This window comes from Rhinopithecus bieti, unplaced genomic scaffold, assembly GCF_001698545.2.
Source record: "Rhinopithecus bieti isolate Rb0 unplaced genomic scaffold, ASM169854v2 scaffold_22165, whole genome shotgun sequence".
Taxonomy (NCBI): Eukaryota; Metazoa; Chordata; class Mammalia; order Primates; family Cercopithecidae; genus Rhinopithecus; species Rhinopithecus bieti.
The window spans coordinates 2,205,160-2,225,341 of record NW_016810977.1 but is presented as its reverse complement, the minus strand read 5'-3'; the positions used below and the strand labels follow the sequence as shown (position 1 = coordinate 2,225,341).

The following is a 20,182-nucleotide window of genomic DNA, read 5'->3' as shown; positions in this document are numbered from 1 at the left end:
ATTAAAATGTGATTTTAAGAAGTGTTTCTTTAAAAATTAGTTCATACAATTAATATGTACTCTTAAGTTCTCCGTAGAAAATAGCCATTTCATTCGTTCATTCAACAAATAATGGAGTGTTTACAATGTCGCCTTGGCAACAAGGTGGTAGGTGAACAGCAGTAAACAAAAGCGGCAAAAATCCTTGCTTTCAAGCGCCTGTCAGCCAGCCACTGCTTCATGCCCTGCGCACTACCTACCTTGCTTCTCAAATCAGTTGGGTTATTTTAGGGAGAATAAGTACTTTAGCCAAGGCCACTCAGCGGTTAAGTGATAGAAGCAGATTCCAACTCAAGCCTGCATGGCTTTAAACCCTGTGCTCTTTCCTCAAATTACCGTAATTGTCAGGCTAAATGAAACTTACTCACTTCGTCTCACTGACAGAGCTATCATTACCTGGGCCCTCTCTCTTCCCAACTGCCTCAGCACTGGCTTGAGGACTCAAGTTTGGGAACTGTTGGTGGAAATAGAAAGCATTTCAGTGGATGCCTCAGCCCAGGCTGGTGTGTTTTTAGCAAAAAAATAAAATAAAGAATGCTTTGCCAAGAAGACACATAAAATGTCTAGTCCTCCATTTTTTAGGTGCCCTATGAGATGCTTTTAAAATTTTGCTAAATAATAGATATCATCCAAGATTTAACACATTCGAGCAATAAAAACAAGTAAACAATTCACAATCCTAGATTTGGGGAAGGATAGGAAAGAAAACAAACCATACACTATTCTTGACGTCTGACAAATAGGTGATTAGAAGCTGTCCTAAATGGAGTTCTCTAGAAGCAAAACCTGTGTGTATGGGAGGAAGCAGGGTAGGCGGTGGGGAAAAGTGAAGCGACGATGTGGTCCCCACTGGAGACTGGCTTCACGCTGATCCCAGGGAGAACTCTGGAGCATGAATTGTACCACAGTGGTCCTGCTTGGAGGCAGGACACTGATCTTATCACCCAAGTGTATAAGATCAGCCAGTGGCTGCGTGCTGATTGGATCTATGGTGGACGCGTCAGATGAGTTTCACTGAGGCAAAGTGGCTAGGAGTACTTCGCCCTGACAAGAAGACAGCTGTGAGCCATTAGTGGCCAGCTCCCAGCATCTGGGGATGGGTGCCCTGCCAGGTAAAGATAGGGGATCTGGGTGAGACACCAACAGTGTCCCCTGCAGAAGGCCAAAGGGAGTTAATTTGGTAGATTGTCAAGTGGTAAGTTTTGCACATAGACAGGAGGAGCCCGTAGACTAGAGATGTTTATTAAACACAGGCACTTGATATAAAGGAGGTTTTTGGTTTTTATTTTGTTTTAGGATGTTAATGTATTCCATCAGGGAAAATTTGTTTCTAAGAAAGGCATCACGGCAGGTGTGCTCTGCAGAGGCTAAGAAGGTTCTTTTTTTTTTTTTTTTTTTTTTTTTTTTTTGAGGCGGAGTCTCGCTCTGTCGCCGGGACTGGAGTGCAGTGGCCGGATCTCAGCTCACTGCAAGCTCCGCCTCCCGGGTTTGCGCCATTCTCCTGCCTCAGCCTCCCGAGTAGCTGGGACTACAGGCGCCCGCCACCTCGCCCGGCTAGTTTTGTATTTTTTTAGTAGAGACGGGGTTTCACTGTGTTAGCCAGGATGGTCTCGATCTCCTGACCTCGTGATCCGCCCGTCTCGGCCTCCCAAAGTGCTGGGATTACAGGCTTGAGCCACCGCGCCCGGCCTAGAAGGTTCTTATGGAAGTTTTCACCGTTATTAGTGGAAAAAAGGAAAACAATTAGAGATAAAATTGGAAACAATTATCAGAAGCTAGCTTATATAATACCAACTGAGTGAGAAAAATGATAATGAGTTCCTACGGCTAGCATACATTTTTATTCTAGATTTTTTTTTAATTGTATTTTCACATTGGTATTTTCCTATAAATGCATTTTTTCCTAACAGTGCTTTGCAGAGAATGTCAACCCTTAAGTTTTCATTCTACCAGTCAGCTGTGTCTCCTGGTAAAGGAATGAAACAAAGGCACAGAATGTGAAGCCCTCGAGTTTTGCCGAGTAGCTCTGCCAGCGCTTCTGCCAAAGTCTGCTGACACTGGATTACATGTAGGGCCCACAAACTACATCACCCCTTGAAACTAAGGAATAAAGTAAATGAAGAGTAAAATGAAATACCTCCTTTCATAGATTCTGAGGCACACTCCTTCCACCTCCATATTTTAGCAACTTGGAAATCTGGATACATTTTATAATCAATGACATCCGATTACAATTGGGAATATTTTGTCTTTTTTCTTTTTTTGGAGTGCAGTGACACGATCTCAGTTCGTCGCAACCTCCACCTCCCAGATTCAACTGATTCTTCTGCTTCAGTCTCCAGAGTAGCTGGCATTACAGGCTCGCGCCACCACGCCCAGCTAATTTTTGTATTTTTAGTAGAGACGGGGTTTCACCATGTTGGCCAGGCTTGTCTTGAACTCCTGACCTCAAGGGATCTGCCCACTTCGGCCTCTAGAAGTGCTGGGATTACAGACGTGAATCACCGCGCCCGGCTGGAACATTTTTTTCTTTCTTAGTGGCATATAACTAATAATGTACCTTACTGTTGTGTCAGACCCATATTGACTTCAGTAGGGATGACACCACGTTCAAGAGGCCAAAGAAGAGACCCAGAGCCAGTGATTGAGACCTAAACCCTGTTTACCAAGGGGACTTACATACAGGGAAGTCCAGTGGTGGCAGGCCCGACAGGAGAGCTGCTACCATTTGTAAAAAGCATGCAGTTTACGTAGATCAGGTGCATCAGCATTCTCAGGATATGTTTAAGTTATTATTCTTATCAGGTGCATCTACCATGCAGGGTCATTCTCAGGGTATGCTGAAGTTATTGCTATCAGATGTGTCTGCCATACGCTTACAGTCTATAGTATCAGATTCAGTGAAACATAATGGTGGATTGAGTTTACTTTGTTTTGTTATAATGTAGTATGATTCTCCTATATGTTTGAAGATTAGTTCTTGAATCTTTTGTTGTATTCAGTCTTTCCTCTTTCAAGCAGCCATTGGCTCCTTTGGTATTGTTGAGATTAGCTTTACCCAGTATAGCAAGGTAGCTCTCAGACTATGGCTATAACCATGTATTTGTAGGGAAAATTATCAACAGCTGTCTTGATTAATAGAAATAGGAAAAGTGAATTTCTTTCTTCTTCTTTCAGTTTACATAGCAGAGACTGAGTGTGAATTCTGTGAATGTGATCGTGTCTCTATTGGATGAGTGACAAATGGCAGGCCAAGACTTTAGCATATCTTTTTTCTTAAAAATATGTTGTGGATATATGTCATTCTGCATTTGTCAGAATCCACAGAATGTACAATATACCAAGAGTGAGCCCCAATGTAAACTACATTACACTAGTCACCCCTATCCACAGTTTTACTATCCACGGTTACAATTATCCGTGGTTGACCAAGGTTCAGAAATATTAAATGGAAAGTTCCAGAAATAAACAATTCATAGTTTTAGATTGCACGCCATTCCGAGTAGTGTAATGAAGTCTCTCACCATCTTGCTTCCTCTCTTCCTCATCACAAGGAGTACAGTAAGGTATTTTGAGAGAAAGATCACATTCCTATAACTTTTATTATAGTATATGGTTATAATCTGTTGATTATTGTTGTTAATCTCTTACTGTGCCTAATTTATAAATTAAACTTTCTCATAGGTATGTATATATAGGAAAAAACATGGGTACTTTCCATAGTTTCAGGCATTCACTGGGGGTCTTAGAATGTATCCCCTAAGGATAAGAGGGGACTACTGTCTGGTCTTTGAGTAATAATGATGTATCAGCGTAGATTCATTGATTGTAAGACATGTACCACTCTGGTGTGGGATGTTGATAGCAGGGGAGGCTCCGTGTTTGTGGGGGGCAAAGGATATATGGGAATGCTCTGTACTTTCTGCTCAATTTTACTATGAACCTAAAACTGCCTTAAAAACAGTCTATTTTTTACAAATATATAACTATACAGAAAGCCCACTCTTCTGCTTAGTTGCCTGTTCCTCATGACAGAGGCAGTGTTCTAGAGGCATTTTAGTCAGAAAGCTGTCTCTACCTGGACATCCATTCCCACTGGTCTGCTGTTACTGATTTGTCTCCGGGGTGGGAAAGTTAGTTTGGAAGTACCATCCCAACAAGGCCTGCAGTGCCTAAGAGGGTCTGTCTTGGAGGATGTCTAAAGTAGTCAGGGTATTTTACGACCGCATCTTCCTGTATAACCATTATCCAAAAACATGTGTTTTTTAGTCTAAAGGTGTTCTTTTCACATGTGTCTGCACAGAGCTCAGGAATGTATTTCAGGTCAAAATGCAGGAATCAGGTAAACAACATGCATTCATGAAGAATATAATACATTCCTTCAGTACTTTTTTCGTAGCATAGAACTCTGCTATGAAGAATACATAACGTAGGCTGAGGCAGGAGAATAGCGTGAACCCGGGAGGCGGAGCTTGCAGTGAGCTGAGATCCGGCCACTGTACTCCAGCCTGGGCGAGAGAGCAAGACTCCGTCTCCAAAAAAAAAAAAAAAAAAAAAAGATTACATGTGCACACATGAACACACACATACACCCCTTCTTTAAAGAAAAAAGAACCCATCCCCTTGATATAAACCGTTAGACTCACTTCCAGAGTGTCTGTTGCCATTATGTCGATTCAGCCTGCAAACAAAATTTAACATTTTAGTTTTTTTAAAAAAATCAACTTTTACCAAAGCTTCTTAGAATTATTTTTCAATATTAGCATAAAATATTTGTTGGTGTTTCGCTATTATTTTAACGGCAGTGGACAGGTATCTCCTTCACAAAAAGAAACTCAAACTGAAGCTGATGTAGATGAAAATGAAAACCAATCACCTTTATCCAATTACATGAGATGTACCCTATAAGTTCTTCGTGTTTCTATAGAAACGTGATCTGCTAAGTTTCATCTTAGAGGTATGATTCCCCAGAGAAGAGACGACATTTCTAATACTTGTGGGTTTTTTTCCCCCTTCCCAGGCCTTGAACCGGGGCATTGCTGCTGTCAAGGAGGATGCAGTTGAGATGCTGGCCAGCTACGGGCTGGCGTACTCCCTCATGAAGTTCTTCACGGGTCCTATGAGTGACTTCAAAAATGTGGGCCTGGTGTTTGTGAACAGCAAGCGAGACAGAACCAAAGCCGTCCTGTGTATGGTCGTGGCGGGGGCCATCGCTGCCGTCTTTCACACACTGATAGGTGAGGCCGCCGACTGCCACTGACGAATCTAGCTTTGGCAATTTCTTATTCCTTTTCGTTGATTTAAATATATTTATTGAGATAAGTGGTTTCTTCACTAATTATCACATTTCTTATGAAATTTTCAGGGAATAGAAGGAAAGTGCTTGTGCTCCTAGCTTAAGACAATAATGTGTTTTTTCTGGGGAGCTGTAGTTTTTGTGTCTCTGATTCCCAAAGTAAAAGGGAGTGATTTCATTAGTGGGCGATTACACCTAGGAATAACATTTGGTAAGGCCAATAAAATAGCAGGTGCTTTAATTAGAGATATGTGTGCATCACTGTACTGGGTCATTGAATCTTAAGAATAAAAATAGAATGACTGTTATTTAGAATTAATGCTTATTAGCAGTGAGAACAAATGTCAGATTGTTCTATTTATTAAATTAATTTGTTCTAGGATCTTACTCCATTTTATTCAAAGACAAGACTAAATACTTTCGTCATAGCATTCTTTCCATGAAACAACAGGAAAGCTGTATCATACATACAATGACTGGCCTCCAGTTTAACCAAGACCCTGGAAAAGCAGCTCTCCTTCAGGGCTGGACTTCTGCTGCTGCTGCTTTCTTGGTGGGAATAAAGCCTTAAGGGCATGATTTCTGAATGTCGTGGCTTTAAAGCAGCTTTGCTTACCTGGCATAAAAATTGAGTGGTACCTCTATTGAAGCCAGTTACATAAAACACTGTGAATGACACCTCATAAACCCATTGTGTACCTTAAAATTGTTGCTGATTGTATAAAATGCATGGCTGTCAGTGGTGAATAAAGGAACCAAAAGATTAACCCAGACCATTTGCAATGTGTTTGCATGGCAGCTAATGCTTACTCACATAACTGCAAATCTGAATGTAAATAAGGAAAGACCTTTGTGGTTTTCCTTTTTAATGTGGCATAAAATTTTGTGCTAAGAACAGTGTGGAAGAGAGTGTGCCTGCTGATGGACCAGACATTCAGCCAAAGCGTTGATATTGATCCTTTAATTTGTGCTCAGAGCTTCAGGGCATGGAGTAAAGAGGAGCTGCCTCTGATTTCCTCAGTTTATGCCCTGAATGCTGACCGTGGACTGAGTGTTTGCACGGGTACCTGTATTTGAAGTAAATTTCTGCTACATTTGATGTGAGCCGTTTTCAAAGAGTACATGTATAGTATTTGAAAAAAAAAAAAAGCCATATATTTTGTAAAATAAGGGGCTTCCTTAAATGAGCAAATGAGTTCCCTTTGCTGCTAGCTCTTTTTTTACTTGGACTTATAAATAATCCAACATTCCCTATTTAGCCGTGGTTGAATGAGACTTTGGGACTAAACAGCTAGTTATCAGTTGTCAGTAATTCTGGAAGAGAAAAGCTAAGCATCCCATGTTATTGCAGTTGTCAGGAAGAAAAGATGGTCATTGAAATAAAATCAGTGTCATTTTAGTTTTCAATTTTAAAATATAATTACAAAATTTTAATGGTTTTCTATATCTCATATATATTTAATAGTCATTATTTGTTTTTATACTTTTGCAATCACAGCATTTTTCCATCCACCAAACAAATGTTTTCTACAGTTGCTATGAAAGCACATATGAATTTCTTCGGAACATTTGAAAATCAGATTTTAATGACGTACCCTTTTCTAGAGTGTTGGCCTCCTTACTGTTTTCTGCCTAAGTCTTTAGCCACTCTCCTGCCTCTGCCATCTGCTACGTCGGGCATCTTTGCTCACCTTTCTGCCTCCTTCTGTTTTTAGTAATCCTGTAAGCTTTTCTATATCCAGATCCTGCCCGTTTTCTTTCCCGTAATCATGGCCACAAGCTCCATGATGGGATGTTGCTGTCTCTCCACCCCCTAGCCATTCTTCCCACCGCTTTCCTACGTCATTGAACGTTGCCCTTCCAATGGCAGTCTCTATGCACCACGTATATTTGACGCTTGCTCCCATTTTCACTTCCTAGTAATCCTGAAAACAGCTACTTATATTTCTACTTCAGCAATCAGCTCCTGGATAACTATGTGTGTGACAGGGGAACACTGACGTAGATAAAACAGGAAAGGAAATACTCCCAGTATATTTGACTTGAAAAGCCATTGTATGATTTCAAGCAGTCTTCCAATTATATTTGCTTAGGCTGATATTGAAATGAGCATATATTCCCTACATGTACAGCTCCTGGGTGGGGCCTACAGTAAGTACAGGAAGCCTTGTATTATAAATTCATCATGCTGAATTCAGAGTGGGAATATAAATGAGATGCATCGAGGTTTAAACTGATTTCTTTCTAGTCTTTTGTCCAAGCAAAAGTAGTTGAATTGGCTTCAACATTTCTTTAAGTGCTAGTTTCCCATCACCTTAATGAATGTATTTCCTTTTAGCAAATTCTTCTGATTTTTCAAAGGCATTTATTTTTGACATGTGAGAGCACAGAGCAGGAAGAAATTTTCTTTTGGGGTTGGGACAGGCCTCATGAATTGAGTTATTTCTAACCGCCTCTGAAGGATGAGGTGCATTTCAGCACTTTCTTCAGTTTGTTTGTTTCTTTGTTTGTTTTTGAGACAGAGTCTTGCTCTGCTGCCCAGCCAGGAGTGCAGTGGTGCGATCACAACTCACCACAACCTTGACCTCCTGGGCTTGATCAATTCTCCCACCTCAGCCTCTTTAAGTAGCTGGGACTACAGTTGCACGCCACCACATCTGGCTAATTTTTTTTTTTTTTTTTTGTAGAGATGGGGTTTTGCCATGTTGCCCAGGCTGGTCTTGAATTCCTGAGTTCAAGCGATCTGCCTACCTGAGCCCTCCAAAGTGCTGGGATTACAAGCATGAACCACCACACCCAGCCAGCACAACACTGTCTAATTTTTCTTTATCTTTGTTACAGAACGGAGTCAAGAATTTGCCCTGCCCGCTATAATGAATATTTTGCTACAGTCATCTAAAATCATCCCAACGTGATGTTCTCTATGTTAGACTTTTTCTCCCCAGTCTGGAGGAACCTCAACACTTCGTACTTTTCACTGTTTACTAACAATTTACCAATCCCTGGAGGATCTTCTTCACTTACAAGGGATTTTCAGTGTGGACATTACCAGCTCTGAAAAATCAGTTGCAGATGTGTCTTCTCACTTTCACTAACGCGGTGTCCCCTCTGTGCATCAGTTAATGGGTCACAGTAGGATGATTGAAATAGGCTCAGGTCAAAGAGCACTAAAAGCTTTTGTAGTGTCATCCCTCATTCATTGGGTTTGCCCCAATAAAGGAAAGAAGGAAAGAACCTTTTAGTAGGTCCTTTTCATTAGATTTACTGTAGTTAAGGAATTATTTTTCCGGCTGGGCGCAGTGGCTCAAGCCTGTAATCCCAGCACTTTGGGAGGCCGAGACGGGCGGATCACGAGGTCAGGAGGTCGAGACCATCCTGACTAACACGGTGAAACCCCGTCTGTACTAAAAAATACAAAAAACTAGCCGGGCGAGGTGGCGGGCGCCTGTAGTCCCAGCTACTCGGGAGGCTGAGGCGGGAGAATGGCGTAAACCCAGGAGGCGAAGCTTGCAGTGAGTTGAGATCCGGCCACTGCACTCCAGCCTGGGCGACAGAGCAAGACTCCGTCTCAAAAAAAAAAGGAATTATTTTCCTTACATTTCTTTCTTTTTTTTTTTCTTGACCCCACTATTGAGCTAGGCATTCTCCCATCTTTGAAAACTTTGCACTTGGTAATGGATTTCCCCAGACAAGGCTGGGGTAGATTCCACTGACCACTCAGACACTTCCCTGGGAATGCTTGGTGGAGATTGCGAGGGAGAGATGGCCCCAGAGAATGTGTCCAGCAACTCTTCCCACCCAGCCAAACCTTGTGCAATAAGCCAATAGAGCAGACACTTGGAATTGTGTTGGATTGAGAGAGTTGAAGTCTAGAAGGTCTACCGGACAAGAGTTACTGTCCATTCTGTGCACACCCATAGCCTGGCTCGAGATACCCAAAGTGCACAAGCCTTGGGAGTGTTTCTTGGCCCTTGTTGAGCAGCTGCAAGTATCTCTTTTTTAGCTTAACTAGAGCCATGATCTGTCATAGACACCATTTTTTAAAACTGCATTGTCCTGCTAGATTCAGTTACAAAACAGAAACCAAGAGTACAGAGCCCAGGGTTTGCCATCACCACACCTTCATTTAGGCCAGTGGTTGTGGTGCATGGAGGAAAGCATGCTGACCTTGCATTTGACCCCATTTGGGTCCAAATTAATTTCGTGTGCATGGAAATTAGTATTGCCTAACCTCCTAATTCACGAAGATGTCGAAACCGCTGCTGTGGATTTTAACTTTCTTTACACGTTTATTCTTAACAGTGACCTGTGAGGCCCTTGCCATGTTCTGAAGCTGCCTGGGTAGGCAGCAGAATTCAGGGGAACAAAACTGCATGTTCCTGTGCCCTTCCAGTGAGCCACTGAAGTAATTTCTGGCCCAGTTCTGTTTGCCAGACTTCTCTTTTCAAACTTTTCCATTATTCATGGGTTATTAACCAGCTCTATAAAGAGTAAATTAGTATAATTTGCCATAATTTAAACCAACGAGGGTGCTAGGAGTGAACAGAAAGTGTCAGTATAGTCTTACAATTTATTGCCATGTAGAAAACCACCCGATCCTCAGCAGCTTAAAACACAAGCATTTATTTTTGTTTGCAAGACTATAGGTTGGCTGGGTGGATCTTTGGAATTTGACGAGGCTCATGCCTCTGTGGTCAACTGGGGGTCAGGAGGTTGCTCTGCTGACCTTGGTGGGCTCCTTGTTAGCAAACATCCGGCCAACCCAGATGGCCTCTGTTGGAACAGCTGAGCTCTCCTCCGTATAGTCTCTCATCCTCCACTAGCTTTGCCTGGGCGTTTTTAGACGGCTCTTTTAGACGGCTGTGGTGATGCTCCAGGTGAAGGGACAGAAACACACCTGATGACTTCCTGAGGCCAGGAATCAGAACCGGCCCACCGTCACTCCCACCCACACTGCTGACCCAAACAAATCACAGGCCAGCCCAGATTCACGGGGTAGGGAACAGACCCTGACTTTTGGTATGAGGAGCTGCCAAATCATGTGACAAAGAGTGGGGATATAAGTAGGAGGGAAGACTCAGGGATATTTTTGCTACCAGTATATCCCAGTCACTTTATTTACTTACTTATTTATTTATTTATTCTTTATTTTTTGCTGTGTCACTCAGGCTAGAGTTCAGTAGTGTGATCTCGGGTTATTGCAACCTCTGCCTCCCAGGCTCAGGTGATTCTCCTGCCTCAGCCTCCCAAGTAGTTGGGATTACAGGCATCTGCCACCACACCTGGCTAATTTTTGTATTTTTAGTAGAGACGGGGTTTCACTGTGTTGGCCAGGCTAGTCTCGAACTCCAGACCTCAGGTGATCCGCCCGCCTCGGCCTCCCAAAGTGCTGGGATTACAGGCGTGAGCCACCGCACCCAGCCTCCCAGTCACTTCTTTTAGGGGTTATGGATTTCAGCATTTATTCGATCAGCACACTGGGCTAGATCCTGAGAATTCAAACATGAATAAGAAATGTTCTCTAGAAAGAAGCAGATCTCCTGCAATAAATTATTCTGAACCCCACTCCACCAAGTCTTGATGCCGGTGAGACAGAATTCTTGTTCTTGCGTTAAAATTTCACAGTTACTTTACTTACATTGTGCATGGGTTTATGGTATCTCTTCAAGACCTATGTGATATTTATGCCTCCCATCCCCAACACTGGACACGTGTTGCCTAGTATAGATTATAGATGGGTGATATTAAATGTTGTATCCCAGCCCAGATGCAGGAAACTGTCCCCTTCACAGCTGTGTTAGTGTGTGTAGTACCTGATGCATACAAGTTACTCAACACGTATTTATTGAAGTGATTTAAATATGGCCTATCAGCCATATAAACACACATACCTTGGAAATAATACCCTAGAAGCACTGGGGTGAAATTACCTGCTCCCATGAAAAGCCTCGCAAGCTGGTCACAGTGGGTCAGTAACAGCACCTGTGAGACTTTTAAACATTGAGAACTTGGGAATTTGAATTAGAATAATGGTTCTCAAATTTGCCTATTGGATGTGGAAAAATGTATCTAGACTTATTTCGGTTAATACTGACATTTTATGGTTTGTAATAGCTCCTGGATGAACAGGTTTGAGAACCACTGATTCAGAAAGGGCCCATGGCCCTGGCTGGCTGAGGTCAGTGGACCCGTGAATCTGAAGGGCACTTTCTGTGTCCCTTGTTTAGGAGGGTCAAAACTGTCAACCTGTAAACAGGTCAAGTCACTGTCTTCTTGCTGTTGCAGTGTCATAAAATTTGTTTACATCTGTTCAAAAACCTTGTTTAATTTTTTTTGTAATGTTCTGCTCTTCATAAGGAATACAAGCTGTTTTAGAACAGTCTTGGTAAGTCAGTTTATAGAAACTGAAGGTTGCTAAATATTGCTAAGGCAGCTAGCCTGGTAATTATGGACTCTATGCAAAGCACTTTAAACAAATTACCTGCCCCTCACCCCCCTAATAGCTCTAACTGGAAATAGCTCAGGGGCATGGGAGGTAGGGAGTCACCCCAAGAGAGTGGGTGAAAACAGTTGTTGGGATTTTCTACTCACAGCTCCCAGGGTAAAGTAACCTCTGTAGTTATAATCAGACTCCTCTATCATGTAGGGGAAGTGTAGAAGGAAGTTAGAAAACCTGGGAGGAAAAGCTTCTTCCCATGGCCTTCAGGTTTCTCCTGGAGTAACTGAAAGAGGAAGAGACTGAAATAAAAAGAAGTTAAAAGAAGCAAAGGCAGCCTCAAGCTTCATAGGTCCCACAGTACTCTGAAACCCAGGGAGCTAGGACAAGCCCTGGATGCTAAAGAAGGCAAGAGTTTGGGGACACCTTCCCACAGAACCAGAAAGCTGGGCTGGGCTCATCCCCAGGAGAATGGATGGCAAATGCCCCAGCAGTCCTTAGACCCTGTAAATATTACATGTTTAGCCCTGTTACTCTGCATGAAGGCATGGTTTTTGATGTTTCTGTTAAACTATTGTAATAAGTAGCTACATTTAAGAAACTGAGGTTAAATTATATAGAGAGTTTATTTGGGCCAAGATTGAGGATCGCCACCTGGGACACACTTCCCAGTGGCCTTGGGGAGTGCTCCTTTCAACCTTTGTTACAAGCAGGTTTTTAAAGGCAAAAGGGGCTGGGTACAGTGGCTCATGCCTGTAATCCCCAGCACTTTGGGAGGCTGAGGTGGGTGGATCACCTGAGGTCAGGAGTTCAAGACTAGCCTGGCCAACATGGTGAAACCCCACCTCTACTAAAAACACAAAATTAGCTAGGTGTGGTGGCGCATGTCTGTAGTCCCAGCTACTTGAGATAGGAGAATTGCTTGAACTCGGGTGGAGGTTGCAGTGAGCTGAGATTGTGCCACTGCATTCCACCCTGGGCGAGACAGAGCGAGACTCCGTCTCAAAAGAAAAAAGGCAAAAGGGGACAAGGAACGGGCCGACACGAAGTCGCTTGACGGGAATACTCATTGATTTACGGTATAGGGTATGGATTGTGGTGTCCAGCATATGGCATTTTATGGCTACTTGGCATCAGTTCATCTGGAGCCCACATAGTAAGTGGCTTCAAGGTCATTATTAGCTCAAGGTGGGAGTGAGACGTGACCGCTGTCACACATAGTCACATTTCAGTGCATCTCTAGGCCTGATAATTAAAGGGGCTGCCCTTCCTCAGATGAGTTTCTTTTTCTTCTCAGCAGGGGGAAGCTTATGTATATTGATCTCTGTATTTCTGGGTACTTCAAGCAGACTGCATGCCCTGCTCTCAGCTGCTGAAACTCACATGTCCCATCTGATCTTCCTGCCACCCCAGAGTTTAACATGAAAATAAGCCTCTCTCTCCCTCTCTCAGAAGCTACTTGTACCTGTGTTCCAGGGCTGCCGTAACAAAGTATCATAAACCAGGTGGTTTAAGCAACAGAAATTGAGCGTTTCACAGTTCTGGATGCTGGAAGTCTGAGGTCAGGGTGTTGCAGGGGTGGCTCCTTCTGAGAGATATGAGGAAGACTGTCTTCCAGGCCTCTCCCCTAGCTTCTGGGTGTTTGCTGGCAATCTTTGGCATTCCTTGGCTTGTAGAAGACTCACCCCGGTTTCTGCCTTCATCTTCACATGGCGTTCTCCCTGTGTGCATCTATCTCTGTATCTGAATGTCCGTTTTGTAAGAACATCGGTCGTTGGATTGAAAGCCCACTCTACTCCAGTATGACCTCATCTTAGCCAGTTATATCTGCAGTGACCTTATTGCTAGATAAGGTCACATCCTGAGACGCCAGGGGTTAGGATTTCAACATCTGAATTTTGAAGGGACATAGTTCAGCTTATAACACCGCCCTTTCACGAATTCCATAGTCCCCAGCTTCAGCCACAGCAGTCAGGTCCCCTCAGCTGGTGTTTTAGAGTGGCCGTAACCTTCACCGGGGGATTTGAGCTCATGAGCTATTCCTAGCCAGCCCCGTGCTCTTGCACTTGGCATTGTGTTCGTTGCTCTACTCGCCTGGCACAGCTGCCTTTACCATTGCCAGTGGCCTCAGCTGAGAGGTGGGTGTGGGGACAGCAATGTGGGCAAGGTCAGGATGGTCTCCTTGCAGATCCCTGCACAGTGAACATTTGTTCACTGAATGAAAACACATGTGCAAATAAACAGCAGCGGCAACAATAAACTTTGAACAAAATTTCCACAGTTCAGCACCCAAAGTAGACCATTTGTATGATTAAGTAACATCTTCATTCTGGCTTTGTGTTTAAGCCAGCTTAGCTCATGTCTGAATGCAATTCTTACCTGGCTGCAAAAATCAGACAGGAGCTCTCCCTCCCTGCCTTCCCAGGTCAAACCTCTACTAATCCCCTTTTCATCTCTGCACAGCTTCTGATCCAAACGGCAGGGACGTCACAGCTGCCTCCTTCCATCCATGTCCCTTGCTATAACTAATCCCATCTTCCCAGGTCTGTTTTCTTTCTGCCACGTGACATGTCCTCTCTTGGATTTCTCTTCTTGATGCCTCAGTGGTTCTGATGGCCCTGCTACCATGACACCTGGCACCTTTGTTCACCTGGCAGCTGACCTTCTGGTTGTTCACCTCTACCCTGCCTGGAAGGACTAGGAGCTTTCCTCCTGCACTCTCCTCGACCTGTCCCACCTCGCTCTCTGAAGATTGTAGTCATTCCAGCCTCCCACCTCTTGAAACCACTTACTCACACCTCTAATATCCATAGTTGTAAGAGAATGAAAACTGTAGGCACACCTACTGTTACAACATTCATAAGACACTGTGAAAAACATGAAGATTATTATTTTCTTGTCTGTCTTTTCCTTTCCTTCCCTTTCCTTTCCTTCTCTTTCCTTCTCTTCTCTTTCCCCTTTCCTTCCCTTCCCTTTCCTGTTTCCTTTCCTTTCCTTTCCTTTTGTTTTTTTCCCTCCCCTTCCCTCCCCTCCCCTCTCCTCTCCTCTTCTTTTTTCTTTTCTTTCTTATAAAGACAGGGTTTCACTCTGTCACCCAGGGTGAAGGACAGTGGCACGATCATAACTCACTGTACCCTTGAACTCCTGGGGTCAAGCAATCCTCCTGCCTCCACCTCCCAAGTAGCTGGGACTACCGGCATGTCCCACTATGCCTGGCTAATTTAAAATTTTTTTTTTTTTTGCTAGAGACCAAGTCTCACTATGTTGCCCAGGCTAGTCTTGAACTCTGAGGCTAAGCAATCTTTCTACCTCAGCCTCCTGAAATGCTAGGATTACAGGCGTCACCCATCTTGCCTGGCCTGTTATTTTTATATATAATCTAAACCTCTATCAATGAGGTAAAAAAATAGCTCAATATTGTATTTAACCTTTGGTAATAAGATCTGTCAGGATTCCTGACGAATACATTAGGAGACCTTTCTCCTTCTTCCCTATTCCTATCTGACACATATGCATTCATTCAGCCCGTACTGGCTTACTGCCTACTATGTTCTAGTCACTGGTAACAAATTCTGATATTGGAAGGACTACAAAAGCACCTCCGCAATGTCATTTTCCAGCATGCAGGACTATACCCTAAGCTGCCACCCTCTTCCCAAAAAGTGAAATAAAAGAACTGGCAAGTGTGAAAAAGGTAGCTTTAAAGTTTTATGGAAAGGCATATTAACATCTAGAAATTTTCTCTTAGTAAATAATTAAGAATATGTGTAAACATTTAGCTTCAAACCTAGCCACCAAGCATTCTTTTGTAGTATCAAAATGGTGGAAACCACCTAACTGTGTAACAGGAGGAGACTGGGCAAGCTGATACTCAGCAAACTCTCAAAAAGAAATTCAGTTCATTGAAGGGAATTCAAAGAAATAAAATGTAGAAGCATATCGTGGAAAGATGTTCATGGTTTACAAAAGAGTGTGTGTGATACAATCTCATTTTTATGTTAAAACACAGAACAATAAAATAGCTTGGTGATTAGAACCCAGAGCGTTGGCTGTGACGCACTCTGGGTAGAGGGATGAGATTATAGACCATTTTTTTCTATTTGCATATCTCATTTTTCTGCAACGAACAAATACATTTAAAATTGTTTTTAAGCTTTTGAAATAAAAAGAATATAAAGATATCCTTTTCTAAATATTTCCACATATGCCTTTCGACCCGTTGCAGCTTATAGTGATTTAGGATACTACATTATCAATAAACTGCACCATGTGGACGAGTCGGTGGGGAGCAAGACGAGAAGGGCCTTCCTGTACCTCGCCGCCTTTCCTTTCATGGATGCAATGGTGAGTAGAGAAGATCATTGGCTTTCTTTCTTTTTCTTTAGCTGGTGGTAAAATATGCATAATATAAAATTTACCATTTTAGCTATTTTTGTGTGTACAGCTTAATGGCAAGAAGTACATTCACATTGTTGTGTAACCAATCTTCAGAACTCTTTGTCTTGCAAAACTGAGATTCTGTCCTCATTCAACAGTAATCCTCATCTGCCCCCTCCCCAGCTCTGGGCAACCTCCATTCTACTTTGTAACTCTAGAAATTCGACTACTTGAGATACCTCAAAAGAGTGGAATCATACAGCACTTGTCCTTTTGTGACTGACTTATTTCACTGAGCATGTCTTCAGGGTTTATCAATGTAGTCGTAGGTGTCAGAATTTCCTTCCTTTTTAAGGCTGAGTCACTTTCCAGGGAATGTCTAGGCCACATCTTGTATATCCGTTCATCAGCTGATGGACACTTGCATTGCTTCCGCCTTTGGGTTCTTGTGAGTAATGCTGCTATAAACATGAGTGTGCAAATACCTGAGTCCCTGGTTTTGGTTCTTTGGGGTATATACCCAGAAGTGGAATTGCTGGATCATATGGAAATTTTATTTTTAATTTCTTGAGGAATTAGCAGACTGATTTTCATAGCAGCTATACCACCAGCAGAGTATTCAGGTTCCAATTGTCTGTTAACTTTTAACCAGTCCATCTTGTCAATTTATTTAATTTTGCCACAAGTTCTGGTAGGTGGCAGGAAAGCCCATTTGAAAATTTTGATGCAGATACACAGTTCTTTTCTGATATACTCAGGATCAAAGGATCAGAATCACTTTCTGATAAACTTACCACTTGTGTGGCACAGACACCCACAGTTTCAGAGTAAGAATCTGTTGAACATACTGGCAGGGATTCATTATTTTAATAACCAGCTTTACCCCGTTAGCTCAGGGCTGCCCACTTCCATAAATTCTTTGTCATGATACTGAGGAGTGCTTAAACAGTGCTTTCATTCTCTTCTGCTGTCTTATAAATATAAAAAAGACTTAGCAAAAAACGAAAAACATAGATATATGTATATGTTTTCCAATAAGGTCCAGTGCTGGAAAGTAAACCCTTTCCTTTGGCTCCATTTTGAATTATTCTTGGAAGGAGACTTAAAAATATGTTAGTCTGTATAGTTTTTTACCACCCCCACCTCAAGTTTATATGCAGTTAGATGCATGATGTAAGTGCATAACTGGCTTCCCTGCAGTGCCTGAACCAGCCCTTGGTGGTAGCCCAGTTAGAGAACTGAAGGAAGTGGCCTTTCTGACATCCCTAAAGTGTCGAAGCCCAGCTTCCTGGCCAGGTCCATGCTGTTGCTCTGAGGTCTGTCCTCCAAGCTGTGTTGGAAGTGGGACTGTACACACATAGAAGAATTACAGTTGTACGGTGAATTCCAGGAACTCAGGACTGTTAGTAAAAGTGAATTGCAGATTCTTAAGGACCTGGTAGTCTATGTCCCTTCAGCTGTATTTATTTGCCATAAGAGACTTTCTGAAATCAAACAGAACACCAGAGCATTTGTAATTGGTACCCTTTTCTTCCATGTTTCTTCTGTAAGTTCCCCCAAAAACCCTGGCATAACAGCACGAGATGGCTAATAAAAATGAAAATAATGAACATTTATAAGGACCAGATCAACTCTTCCCTCCCCAACCCCTCACCCGTGGCAGCATGGCGCTGATGTATTGGTTGGAGAGAGAATGTTTAAAGCCAGGAAGCTTATTATATGGTGGCTGTCAGACAACAAAGCCAGCCCACAGCCGTGATTTGCAGATGGGCAGGGAATTAGCTGTTGCTCTGCTAAGTCTTGATAGGGACCTGAGGAATAGACCCTGCTTGTCGCATTGTGCGTAGCTCAGATGAAATGTCATTTCTGTGTCAGTCCAAATCAACTTTGAAGGTAAGAAGAATGATCCTTAAACAGAGCCCGTCATGAACTTGAAACCTTCTCCAGACCTGCTGTTCCCCGGGCTTTTCATCTGCTGCCGTCATAGCACCTTCCTCCTCATCTCCCAAAGTGTCAGGTCAGATCCTGCCCAAACTTGAAGGCAAGAAAACAGTAGACCCTAATCAGTCAGTGAGCGCCGGTAATGACTGTAATAACTCAGACCCAAATGAGAGCCCTCATGGTGACGTGCATCACGTGGGAAGGATGCTGCTTTGGGACTGAGATGCTTGAGAGAGAGAGATTGCGTTTCCTCCATTCTTGGTATTCCTTCAGCTTTCCTGCCAGGCATACAAACCTAATAGCACACTAGTCTGCATGCAGTTGGTGCTAAATAAATACCTGCGTGCAGTCCTTCACTCCACTGGAAAACTCTAACGTGGAGCCAGCCACCAGATCAAGTTACAGTAATTTTACCAACCAAAGATTTATCAGACCTTGGCGCTAAGGCTTTGAGGGGCTATAAAGTGTATTTCAGGAATGTCCAGTAAATCGCATCAACCAGAAACAGCATAATCCTGAAGGTGTATCTCATGCCAAATTCTTTTCTTTCTGGCAGGCATGGACCCATGCTGGCATTCTCTTAAAACACAAATACAGTTTCCTGGTGGGATGTGCCTCAATCTCAGATGTCATAGCTCAGGTAAATATGGTCTGTGTGTCAATCAGAGCTCCTCGGAGTCACCTTCTGGCATGTGTAACTGATGTGTGATTTACATTCATTCACTGTGCAGTACATTCTGCATTCAACCTGGTTTTCCAGCACTGTTATATCACATAGGGACCTCAATAAATATTTGTTAAATGAATGAGAAAAGGAAACTCGCTGTAATAAAAGTATGTATAATCTTGCTAGAATACCAGTTGTAAGAATTTAAATTTAAATACAGGGGTTTTGACCTTTATTTTTAAAGAGCATGCATGTGAGATGACTCTAAAGTCATGCCTAGTACCTTTTGGCATGTCTTAGGGTCACTGTGCACTTGCCTGGGTGTGCCCTCTACGTGGCTTAACACTATGAAGTCTGTCACTCTGTTCTAGAGAGAGGGCCCTTAGGAATTATTCTTAAATGTTCTTATAATCCTCTGTTGTTACCATACAGGGCTGCCATTCACAGGTCACTTCCCCACATGTAGAAAGAACCAGGAAGTTGATTCAGCTACCTTTCCACGCTGTCTGAGAAGAAGGCCTACATCCCACTCTCTGTTGGGTCCAATTCTCTGAGCCCTGGCACTCAGCCCTGGCTTTCTGTCCTTTCTTCTTTTACCAAGGATAGCGCATGAACAATTTTAGTGGAAAATTAGATTGAATTCCTATGATTTATAAGTTAGACTAAGTTCCTACAGTCAGGGATTTGGGAGAATGATTTCTTCATAGAGGAGGAGGTTAGACTATATCTCTACATGCCCTTCCAAATTCTCATTTCTTTCTTTTTTTTCTTTTTTTTTTTGAGATGGAGTTTCACTGTTGTCAAATGGCATGATCTTGGCTCACTGCAACCTCCACTTCCCAGGTTCAAGTGATTCTCCTGCCTCAGCCTCCTGAGTAGCTGCCTCAGCCTCCTGAGTAGCTGGGATTATAGGCACCTGCCACCATGCCCGGCTAATTTTTGTATTTTTAGTAGAGATGGGGCTTCTCCATGTGGGCCAGGTTGGTCTCAAACTCCTGACCTTAGGTGATCTGCCCACCTCAGCCTCCCAAAGTGCTGGGATTACAGGCATGAGCCACCACGCCCAGTCTCATTTCTATTCTATGAACATTTCCACACATTTTTCCTTTCTTGAACACCCTGATCTCTTAGCCACCTTCTTGAAATAATCTACCGTTGAACTGTTAGTATAAAGACCAGTAATTTTCAGATTAATTATGTTTACTCCATGGATCACTATTATAAGTAGTTTAAATGGATTTCTACTAACACATTGTGTGTGTGTGTGTGTGTGTGTGTAAATACTAGCAATACTACCAACCATCATTCTTTGGTATGTCTTTGTTAAGTTTCTTAAGAGTGAGTAGAGAATTTTGTCCCAGTCTTACTGTCTGTATCCTCTGGGAGATGAACTAGACTGCCTTATTCACTCTAATCACTTCATTTG

The 20,182-nt window shown here is 42.8% G+C and overlaps 1 protein-coding gene across 2 annotated transcripts in view; it reads left to right on the top strand.

The window, feature by feature from the left end:
* The window catches only part of ANKH (ANKH inorganic pyrophosphate transport regulator), a 164,324-nt gene that overhangs the window by 97,070 nt on the left and 47,072 nt on the right, over positions 1 to 20,182 (top strand). For both annotated transcript variants that reach the window (XM_017893309.1, XM_017893308.1), the window contains exons 2-4: positions 5,060 to 5,276; positions 15,997 to 16,115; positions 18,646 to 18,729. In XM_017893309.1, coding sequence (XP_017748798.1) covers positions 5,060 to 5,276; positions 15,997 to 16,115; positions 18,646 to 18,729 — 420 coding nt within the window. The remainder of the gene's footprint in view (positions 1 to 5,059; positions 5,277 to 15,996; positions 16,116 to 18,645; positions 18,730 to 20,182) is intronic.